Source organism: Chionomys nivalis, chromosome 9, assembly GCF_950005125.1.
Source record: "Chionomys nivalis chromosome 9, mChiNiv1.1, whole genome shotgun sequence".
Lineage (NCBI taxonomy): Eukaryota > Metazoa > Chordata > Mammalia > Rodentia > Cricetidae > Chionomys > Chionomys nivalis.
Window position 1 is genome coordinate 62,341,793 of NC_080094.1, and position 12,028 is coordinate 62,353,820.

Consider the following 12,028-nt stretch of genomic DNA (forward strand, 5'->3'; position numbering starts at 1 on the left):
TTAGTTTATTTATTTCTTTACTTTTTGCTCATCAACCTAAGTTGAGGCTTTTTCTCTGGTGCAAGGTAATATTTAATTGATTTCTATAGAAAATCATCTATCATCAGAAAAAAATCTATTCAATACTGGCTAGTTGGAATGTTAGATATCGTACTGTAATAGGCTATATCTATATTTGTCACTAGTGGTCTTAAAGGTTTATTTCCAAAGACTTAAGCATAGTATAGCTTTCTCTTGGTTAGAAGTAGCATTATTTCATGTATAAACATCTCCATGAGGGCTGCTACTGTGGGGACACAGCTAATTGGCCCACAGAGGAGTACTGACCAAATGATACCACAGAGACTTGGGATGGCCAATATGAACTCATTGTGCAAGGGAACTGTTACCTGGAATCTACAAGTCAAAGGAGGAAGCTTTAAATGAATCATAAAGGAGGGAACGGGAGAGAGACAGAAAGATATATGAATGTGAAAGATCTAAGGTTGCATAATAAGGGAACATTGAGTAGTCACTTAAATCAAAGCTACTTCATTTTCAAGTATTCATGGAGATAACATATGTGACCTTATATTTTATATATTTATATATGATATTTATGCATAAAATAAAATATAACTACATCATTCTTCTTTCCTTTCCAATCACCAGTTCTTTCCCTTTGTCCCCATTTGATTTCCCTCAAATTCAAGGTTCTTTTTCTTTGTTACTATTACATCCCCACCATAAAAATATTACTTACTCAGTCTGCTTCCTGCTACTGGTATGCATATGATTTCACAGCTGACCCTCTGGGGCTCATTCATGGGGAAGTCTGTGTTTTTACTACCAGCATTCCTTAGTTGCCTGCAGTTCTTTGTCTAAGGGGTTATGGAGCCTCCTCTTCCACGTTAGCAGGTTTATAGTTGTTGTATTTGTTCAGGTCTTGTTTTGGCATCAGCATTATTGAGGAATCATGGGCTAACTTTCCCTGTCATTTCTAGGAGACATAATATCACACCAGATTTCCTGGTTCCCTGGCTCTTACAATATTTCTGCCCTTCTTCCAGGATGTTCCCTGTAGGTGGAGAATTTGTGTTGCAGATATAGCAATTGGGGCTGGGCTCCCCACGATCAGTTGTTCTTTGCATTTTGGTCAGGGGTGGTTTTCTGCAATGACCTCCATCTGTTCCTTAGAGAATATTCTTTGGGGAGCAGACACTGCATGTATCTGTGGATAGGAAGTTAAGTATGGTGAATGCAGATAGGAATTATAATGATTTAGTAAAATGGAGGTAGTAGGTTCTCTTCTGAGATCTATGATCTCACTGGTTCTAGGTAGTTGGCTAGATTTGCAGTAGAGTGGGTCTTAAGCCTAATTAGAAGCTGGCTGCCATTAATATATGAGTGCTCACTATTGCACCTTTAGGAACTTCAAGAAAATGAAGGTTAAAACTACTTTTAGACTCTATCTCAACCTAGTCATAATGGCCATCATCCAGAATACAAATGATAGCAAAGTTTGGGATGCATTTTGGAAAGGTCAATCTTTTTATTTTGTTTTATTTTATTTTTATTTACTTTTTTGTTTCCATTCAAAAATTTACACTTCTTCTCCTCCTCCCATTCCCCTCCTTCTCTCCCACTCCTCCTCTTCCCTCCCTCTACCTCCTTAAGAGAGGGCAGGAAACTCTGTCTTTGGGAAGCCCAAGGCCCTCCCCCCCTACATCCAGGCCTAAAAAGCTTTGTATCCAAATAGACTAGGGTCCCAAAAAGCCAGTACATGCAGGTGAAACAAGTCAGCGGTAAAAAATAATGACATTTTGAATTTTACATGCAAATGGATGGAAATAAAAAACACTATCCTGAGTGAGATATGTACTCACTCATTAGTGAACTCTAGCCATAAACAAAGGACATTAAGCCTATAGTTTGCAAGCCTAGAGAAGCCAAATAACAAGGTGAACCCAAGAAAAACATATATAGATCCTCCTGGAAATTGGAAGCAAACAAGATTGCCGGGCAAAAGTTGGGAGCTTGGGGGTGGGGGTAAGGGTGAGGTAGGTGTTCGGGGAAGGGGAGAGGGGGAGAGAGAAGGGAGCAAGTAAAGGGAAATCTTTATACACTGCTGGTGGGAGTGTACAGTACTACAGCCACTTTTGAAATTAGTCTGATGACTTCTCAAAAACCAGAAATAGAACTACTTTAGAAATAAATCCTTCTGATTGTAGGAGCCAGAGGCATCAAGGAAATAACAAGAAAACCCACAGAAACGACTATCTTGAGCTCATAGGAACTCACAAAGTCTGAACCAAGAACCAGGGAACCTTCACAGGACTGACCTAGGCCCTCTACATATATGTGACAGTTGTATAGCTTGCTCTACTTGTGGGACTTCTAAGAATGGGAACAGGGACTGTCCCTAATACCTGCAGGCCACTGGGAATCGATTCCTCATACTAGGTTGCCTTGCCCAGATTTAATACAAGGAAAAGTACTTAGTCTAACTGCAACTTGATATGCCATGTTTTGTTGATACCCATTGGAGGGCTGCCCCTTTCTGAACAGAAACAGAGGAAAAGTGGATAAGCAGGGGAGGTAACATTGTATGGAAGGAATAGGTGGAGAGAAGAAAGGAAAAACTGCAGTCTTGATGTAAAATATACAAAATGGGGTACTGAACTGAACAGAGAATTCTCAACAGAAGAAGTTCAAATGGCCAAAAGACACTTAAGGTTATGCTCAACCTCCTTAGTGATCAGGGAAATGCAAATCAAAACAACTTTGAGATATTATCTTACACCTTTAGTCAGAATGGTTAAAATCAAAACCACAAATGATAGCCTTTGCTGGAGAGGATGTGGAGTAAGGGGAACACTCATTTATTGCTTGTGGTAATGCAAACTTGTGCAACCACTTTGGAAATCAGTGTGGCAGTTTCTCAGGAAATTTGGGATCAACTTACCCCAGGATCCAGCAATACAACTCCAAGAGATGCCCTATCATACTACAAAAGCACTTGTTCAACTATGTTCATAGCAGCATTATTTGTAATAGCCAGAACCTGGAAACAACCTAGATGCCCCTCAATGGAAGAATGGATAAAGAAAGTGTGGAATATATACGCATTAGAGTACTACTCAGCGGTAAAAAACAATGACATCTTGAATTTTGCATGCAAATGGATGGAAATATAAAACACTATCCTGAGTGAGGTGACCTAGACCCAAAAAGATGAATATGGTATCTACTCACTCATAAGTGGATTCTAGCCATAAATAAAGGACATTGAGCCTATAGTTCATGATCCTAGAGAAGCTAAATAGGAAGGTGAACACAAAGAAAAATATATCGTTATCCTCCCAGATATTGGAAGTAGACAAGATTGCCAGGCAAAAATTGAGAGCTTGGGGGCAGGGGTGGGGTGGGAGTAAGGGGAGATGGGGAGAGAGAAGTGAGAAGGGGAGGATGGGGAGAGCTTGGGGGAATGGGACGGTTGGGATGGAGGAAGGGTGGATATGGGAGCAGGGAAGTAGATATCTTAATTAAGGGAGCCATTTACGGTTGGCAAGTGACTGGGCTCTAGAGGGGTTCCCAGGTGTCCAAGGAGATGTCCCCAGCTTGTTCCTTGAGCAGCTGAGGAGAGGGCGTCTGAACTGGCCCTATCCTATAGCCACACTGATGAATATCTTGCATATCACCATAGAACCTTCATCTAGCGATGGATGGAGATAGAGACAGAGACCCACATTGGAGCACTGGACTGAGCTCTCAAGGTCCAGATGAAGAGCAGAAGGAGGGAGAACATGAGCAAGGAAGTCAGGGCCACGAGGGGTGCACCCACCCACTGTGATGGTGGGGCTGATCTAATGAGAACTCACCAAGGCCAGCTGTACTGGAACTGGTGGAGCATGTGATCAAACCGGACTCTCTGAACGTGGCTGATAAGGAGGGCTGACTGAGAAGCCAAGGACAATGGCATTGGGTTTTAATTCTACTGCATGTACTGGCTTTGTTGGAGCCTGGTTTGTTTGGACGCTCACCTTCCTAGACCTGGATGGAGGGGGGAGGACCTTGGACTTCCCACAGGGCAGGGAACCTTAACTGCTCTTTGGACTGGAGAAGAAGGGGAGGGGGAATGGGGGCAGGGGGAGGGAAATGGGAGGAGGGGAGGAGGTGAAAATTTGTAATAATAATATAAAAATAAAAAAAAAATCTTCAAAAAAAAAGAAATGAAACCTATTATAAGCCACAGAGAAAAAAGTAAATTGTTGTTGAAATAAAATTCTTGTTTCTTTGCATGTTTATACACACAGAAAATAAAGAATAATCTATAATATTGGCTTTAACTTAAAAAAAAAGCAAAAAATTGGAGTCTTCTATATCACTCCCAAGTATCACCCAAAGGACTCTATATTACCCTAAAGAGGAACCTGTTTTACATTCATGTTCATTGCTACTCTTTATACATTGAGGGGATATGGAATCAGCCTCAGATATTATTAATAGAAGAACAAATAATATAAGTGTGATATATGTATATATATACACATACATAGTGAAATTTTATTCAGTAGTAAAGAAAAATGATTTGCAGGTAAATGGAATTAGGAAAAGTATATTGAAATGGACAACCTAGGCTTAGAAGGCAAGCAGTGTGTGTTTTCTCTCCTATGTGCATGTAGCTTTGTGCTTCTAGATTTTTTAAAAAGGTATAACATATATTGACCTGGGAGTGAAAAAATCTATGACAGGTTATGTGTGGACCAGATGCTTTAAGGGTCTGGGAATGGTAAACATATGTGATATGAAAAATAGAGGAAGGAATACTGTGGTGACAAGGTTCAAACAGCAGGGGGGGATAGAGGAAGGAGAAAACGGGGGAAGGTGAAGAGTGAACCAAGTCTAAGCATTCTTGAAGAAGCTACATGGAAACTCAGTGCCGTTGTGGGATAGTCCCCAGAGAAGACTGCCTAGACATGGGTTTGAGCCCATAGGAAATCTTTATTCGCATGGCTACACCAGGTGTTCAGGATCCCAGTGTAGTGCAGAGCCTTTCCCAGGGTGATATTTTAAACACACAAAAAACCATGTTCTCGGTTGACATACTACAGTTAATAAGAACAGTTAGCTAGAGCAGATCGACACAAGCTAAAATGTAAGGTTAGTACATTTTGAGAGTTTCCCCGAATTACATGGACTTTATGGATTAGGCCTTTGTTTTAGTTTTTGCAGGTGGTGCTATCTATGTATTGAGTTTTATAGACTGAATGGCCTTTCTATCACCGAGTCAGTTGTGCTAAGGTCTCAGGGTCTACTAAAGTCTGGGGCCTTGTTATGCTACTGTATAAGTTAATTATAAAATGTAATTAACAAAAGACTTTGAACAAAAATAATGTACATTGGTAAATGTTCATACAAAAGTCACGGGTCATTCAATGAAAATCCCAGTGACAGCTCTAGGGTATTCCCTTAGGAGTTGCTAGAGAAGAAATTCTCAGAGGCCCACAAAACTATACAGAATACATTCACTGTCATTGATTTCCTACTGGAACTGGACAGTAAGACCCCATTGCTGAAGATACCACACACTTTGGTTGCCAAATATAGAGAAATCATGTTGGAACTGGGCTGGAAGCTTTGTCCCTTCTGGATAACCTTCAGACTACTGGAAGTCGCTATGCAACAGTCTTCCTCAACGTTATACTCTGCATGCTAGAATCCCAACTTGTTAGGCATCTGGAGCTTACTGGACAAAGTGACATCATTGTTAGGAAGATATCCCACTGACTTCTGGTTGCATCTGAAACTTGTTCTGTATGAGGGAGATCCTGGCTGAAAGTCCATGGCTTGGAACATCGTAGGAGGGCATAAACTCACCACATATGCCTTGCTAATTAGATGTTACCAAACTGCCTCCTAAATATTTGTTGCTACTCAACAAATGGCAGTTCTCTTTTCAGCAAATACAGATTCATGGTTTTTCTAGGGGATGAGAAGTTGAGTTTTGAGTGCTCAGCATTAAATAAAATACTTATATAATTTTTCCTTACAAGGTTCAAAGACCATCATAGAAAAGGGGACGGACACAGGAGATCGCTTCCTATGTATAACCCCAGCAGCGCAGACATTAAGGGCAACATTGAATAAATGGGACCTACTGAAACTGAGAAGCTTCTGTAAAGCAAAGGACACTGTCACTAAGACAAAAAGGCAGCCTACTGACTGGGAGAAGATCTTCACCAACCCCGCAACAAAGGTCTGATCTCCAAAATATATAAAGAACTCAAGAAACTAGACGTTAAAATGATAATTAACCCAATTAAAAAATGGGGCACTGAACTGAACAGAGAATTCTCAACAGAATAAGTTCAAATGGCCAAAAGATACTTAAGGTCATGCTCAACCTCCTTAGCGATCAGAGAAATGCAAATTAAAACAACTTTGAGATATCATCTTACACCTGTCAGAATGGCTAAAATCAAAAACACCAATGATAGCCTTTGCTGGAGAGGTTGTGGAGAAAGGGGTACCCTCATCCATTGCTGGTGGGAATGCAAACTTGTACAACCACTTTGGAAATCAGTGTGGCGGTTTCTCAGAAAAATTGGGATCAACCTACCCCTGGACCCAGCAATAGCACTCTTGGGAATATACCCAAGAGATGCCCTATCATAGCAGCATTATTTGTAATAGCCAGAACCTGGAAGCATCCTAGGTGTCCTTCAATGGAAGAATGGATGAAGAAAGTGTGGAATATATACACATTAGAGTACTACTCTGCGGTAAAAACAATGACTTCTCGAATTTTGCATGCAAATGGATAGAAATAGAAAATACTATCCTGAGTGAGGTAACCCAGACCCAAAAAGAAGATCATGGGATGTACTCACTCATAATTGGTTTCTAGTCATGGATAGGGGGCCACTGAGTCTATAAGTTGTGGTCCTAAAGAAGCTAAACAAGAGGGCAAACCCAAGGAAAAACATATAGTTATCCTCCTGGCTATGGGTAATAGACAAGATTGCCGGGCAAAAAAATGGAATCTTGGGGGTGGGGTGGGATGGGGGTAAGGGGAGATGCAGAGAGAAAAGTGTGAAGGAGAGGATGAAGGGAACTTGGGGAAACGGGATGATTGGGGATATAGGAAGGTTGGATAGGGGAGCAGGGAAACTCATATCTTAGTTAAGGGAGCCACCTAAGGGTTGGCAAGAGACTTGAACTTGGAGTGGCTACCAGATGCCCAGGGCAATGTCCCCAGTTAGTTCCTTGGGCACCTGAGGATAGGGCACCTGAAATGAACCTATCCTACAGCCATACTGAGGAATATCTTGCATATCACCATAGAACCTTCATCTAGCGATGGATGGAGATAGAGACAGAGACCCACACTGGAGCACCGGACTGAGCTCCCAAGGTCCTAATGAGGAGCAGAAGGAGGGAGAACATGAACAACGAAGTCAGGACCACGAGGGGTGCACCCACCCACTGAGACAGTAGGGCTGATCTATTGGGAGCTCACGAAGGCCAGCTGGACTGTGACTGAAAAAACATGGGATAAACCGGACTCTCTGAACATGGCGGACAATAAGAGCTGACGAGAGGCCAAGGACAATGGCACGGGGTTTTGATCCTACTTCATGTTCTGGCTTTGTGGGAGCCTAGACAGTTTGGATGTTCACCTTCCTAGACCTGGATGGAGGGGGGAGGACCTTGGACTTTCCACAGGGCAGGGAACCCTGACTGCTCCTGGGACTGGAGAGGGAGGAGAAGAGGAGTGGGAGGAGGGGGAGAGGAGCGGGAGGAGGGGGAGGGAAATGGGAGGCGGGGAGGAGGCGGAAAATTTAAAAAAAAAAAAAAGAAAAAAAGAAAAGGGGACAGAAATAATGTAAGAGCGGAAAAATAGGGTAGAGGACTCGGAAATGGTGCCTTAGGGACAGGACATGGCAGAAGCATCCAGGAACTCAGCAGCTGTGGCTGCTTGCATAGGTCCTGTACAAGACAGAGCCAGTAAATAAATACACTGTAACAGATGGGGGAGAGGTGGCTGGCTTTCTTCCCAGGGCAGCTAATGGAAGTGGGAGGCTGCTGGAGGAGAGGAAGTCACTGTCTAAGTGATGCAGCCTCTGCTCCACCGAATAGCTTCACACTCACGCCCTGCCGTTGCAAACAACCCTGGCTAAGCCCAGTGGGTCAAAATGCTAACAAAAAAAAAAAAAAAGCAAAGCTGGTTTACAGCTTTCAGATAACTTTATGGATTCTTTGGTCATATTATTTACTGGCTCTCTGCCATCAGTATCAGGATAAATTAAACTTCAGTTCCCCACAAAGGAAAGGTTTCCACAAACTTGCTTTCCACAACTTCATGAATCTCCAAGACAAATCTGCTCCCCCAATCCTCATCTGGTACAGTATACCACCATGAATATTGACACTTTTTTTTCTCTGTTTGTCTTTCAGAATCATTTTCAGAGATAAAAATATATTTTGGGCTATGTTATCAAAGTTTCTATGCCCCAAACATCAATTCTTGAATCTACTTGCTGCTGTCACAAGAAAACCAGGCTTTAGGGAAAAGAGCTCACGTGTTTGACTAACAAGAAATCTGAATATATTTATGATAATCCAAACACTAGTGTCTCATCACTCCAACACAAGAAATGTGGAGGAGGGGACGAATTGAAATCTTGTATGGGGTAGATAGAAATCCCATGACTAAATTGACATTACAGAAAACCTTTTGTGGATTTACCCAGTGGTTCAATTCTGAGAGGGAATCAGGGGACGGAGAAGAGAGTGACTAAGGAAAGACGTTGAAAGTGAGATGAAAGGACACACATGCAAGGTTGGAAAGAAGTGACAGAAGACTTGGGATGCAGCTCATGAGCAGAGTGTTTGTCTAACACAAACTACATACTGGGTTCAGTTCATCGTACAGAGTGATATGGGTGTATCACACTATCTAAATGAACGCTTAGCTTGTGCTAAGTCCTGGGTTAAATTCCTATTGTGTGTGTGTATGTGCATACGTTCATGTGTTCATGTATAATCAAAACAAAAAGCCAAACAAAAAGACCAAAACAAGGAACAAAAATTCTATCGAAGAGGGAACAGAAATGACGTATCTATTATAATTAAGATTGATAACTATGCCTGGTTAGATAAAATCAGAAGAGCCATGGTATTGTGGGAAAGAGACAATCTTATTAGTATACTATACATGGAATTTCCCTTTCAGTATTATTGCTTGAGTTTGTGACAGAATCCAGCACTGGAGCCTTTGGAGGCTGTTTCAGAGGGATTTTGAAATAGTTGACACTAAAGAAGAGTGCTAGTTCATCTCTTTTCAAGTTGAAGATGGTCTGCAATCAAACTTGAGGTTCAGTGGGGGTGTTTGTGCAAGAATGAATGACAGATACTGCTTGTAGCTTTCAATATTGTTCTTCTGCTGTTTTTCTCTAGTATCTTGTAAGAAGTACTATAGATCATTTAGAAGTCCATGTGGAGCAAGTCAGTTTCATATCAGTTGTATAACTCAAACGTGATAGTCAGGGGACACCTGGATTGAATCACCTGGCAACATAAGTTTTGTGGTACTCCCCCTAAAGTATTTTTTAATTAATTATAATTATTATATTTAAAATAAAACATATATTGGATAAAAAGCATAACATATTGCCTACTCATTTTTATATTTTTATTTACTAAGAGTTTGTCATGGTTTTTTTGATTTCTATACTTCTTATATAGTTATAAATAAGGTTTCTAATAACATTATTTTGTATTTTATTGATAAATCAGCATTTTCCTTTTTGCATTGTAAAATATTCAAAGCATTCACGATAATCTATAAGTAACACAGTTTTCTTTGCCAAAAACAATGACTAGAAAAAGAAGAGGTAAAATAGTTTTTATATACTAAAGTGAAATAGAAATTTATATCTTCTAGTCTTAAAAATATCTATTGACTAACATTATTAACATTTCTTCCCTTCCTCTTTAATTGACCATATAGCTTACTTTTCAATTATAACTATAAGTAAAACTGTTACAAATAGTCAAAAATCTACATTCAGTGAACTAATTCAAATGACAAAAGCCTTGAACTCGACTTTACCTAGCTAAAGATCCTTATTTTGAGTATTTCTGCTGCTTGTGACACTGAGTAAATCACAAGGTAGAAACCTAGGCTCCTGGTGGATCAGAAGTGCTCTGTGTCTGTGAACCAGTGTCAAAGAGAATTTCCAACATCTGAGATGAAAGCAAAGTGTGAGGGTTCAGCACTTGCCTTTATTTCCATAAGAGGCACAGCATTTGCCGTAGATCACAGTTTAGGCTGAATTTACTGCTTTTCATTACTTTTAGAATCCAAGAATTCTTTAGCAAAAACTGATCAGATATGCAGATAATACTTGAGGAGGCAGTTCACAGTATTTAAAAACACTAAATCGAAGAGATCTTTGAGATTGCTTTTTAAAGAACAAAATTAAAAATCAATTAATTAAAATATAATTTTATAATTTTCTCTCTTCCTTTTTCTCACTCAGGCCACCTAATATCTGACAATCCTCCCCCTATCAAATTCAAGGCCTTATCTTCTTTTACCATTGTTACATATACATATAAATTATATAAACACACACACTTGCATACACAGATGTATATCTATACATACCATATAACATATAAATACAACCTGCTGAGTCTCTTCAATGTTGCTTGCATGCATGTTTCTAGGGAAGATCACTCAGTAAAGAATAAAAGTGATTTATCTTCAAGAATGTTCTATTTTAATCTGAATCTCTTGGACTGTCAATGAAAGAATTTTTGAAACTTAAAGCCCTAACAAAGAGTCTTTTCATTGCAACTTTCATCTCCTTATTTCTAAGTGTATAGATGACAGGATTCATGAAAGGAGTGATGATGGCATCAAAAATTGCTAAAAATTTATCTATGGGCAAAGTAGGGAAAGGCCACACATAGACAATAATGCAAGGACCAAAGAAGAAAAGCACCACAGTGATGTGAGCTGAGAGAGTGGAGAGGGCCTTGGAGGAGGCACCCGAGGAATGTTTGCGAACCGTGACCAGGATGAAGATGTAAGACACAACCAGGATGAAGAAGGTGGCCATGGAGATGAAACCACTGTTGGCAGTGACCATGAACTCCAGTCTGTACGTGTCTGTACAAGCAAGTTTGATGAACCGAGGAAAATCACAATAAAAGCTATCCATTTTATTAGCTCCACAGAAGGGTAAATTGACAACAAAAGCCAACTGGGCCACAGAATGGATAAGGCCAATGGTCCAAGCCAGAGCCAAGAGAAAAATGCACATCCTTAGATTCATGATGATGAGGTAGTGGAGGGGCTTACAGATGGCGATGTACCGGTCACAGGCCATGACTATGAGCAGCACCATCTCTGTTCCTCCCACAGTGTGAATGAAGAACATCTGAGTGATGCACCCGTTCTTGGAGATGACTTTGCGCTTTCTGAAGAGGTCATACATCATCTTTGGAGTAGCAATGCTGGACACACCAGTATCTATGAAGGAGAGGTTGGCCAGCAGGAAGTACATGGGGGAGTGCAGATGATGGTCTGAGATGATTGTGAGCACAATGAGAAGGTTACCTAGCATGCTTGCCACATAAAATACTGTGAAGAACAGGAAAAGGAGAATCTGAATTCCCCATGAATTGGTGAGACCCAGCAACAGAAATTCTGATACCATGGAGTGATTTCCTCCATCCATCAAGTTGTGCAGGTCTGACCATGAGGTGACTACTACCTGAAGGGTACAGAGGGAGAAAATACTGTTTCTAAGCAAAAGAAGTGTACTGGTTGTGGAGCAATGACTCAAATACAAAACATTGAAGATACCCCTGTTGTTTTACAGGGAGATTTTACAGATCTCTCACAGAGACTAGGTACAGAACATTGGAAGGAAAGGCAATGAAACTCTTACCTGAGTTAATTCAACAGAATCTGTCCTCAGATAGAAATCACACTCATAAAGAACCAAGATATAATGAGAAGCTTCTGCCATAT

General features: G+C 40.6%; 1 protein-coding gene across 1 annotated transcript; it reads right to left on the reverse strand.

Annotated features, from left to right (window-relative positions):
- Window positions 1-10,769: 10,769 nt before the first annotated feature.
- On the reverse strand, window positions 10,770-11,732 carry LOC130881452 (olfactory receptor 4F3/4F16/4F29-like). Its single transcript, XM_057781044.1, has one exon. It carries the CDS (start codon window positions 11,730-11,732, stop codon window positions 10,770-10,772), a length of 963 nt encoding a protein of 320 aa, XP_057637027.1.
- Between the last annotated feature and the right edge of the window lie 296 nt (window positions 11,733-12,028).

What these genes read in the sequence shown, in the direction of transcription:
- LOC130881452 (XM_057781044.1), bottom strand. Translation starts at nt 11,732, where the DNA reads ATGGATGGAGGAAATCACTCCATGGTATCAGAATTTCTGTTGCTGGGT.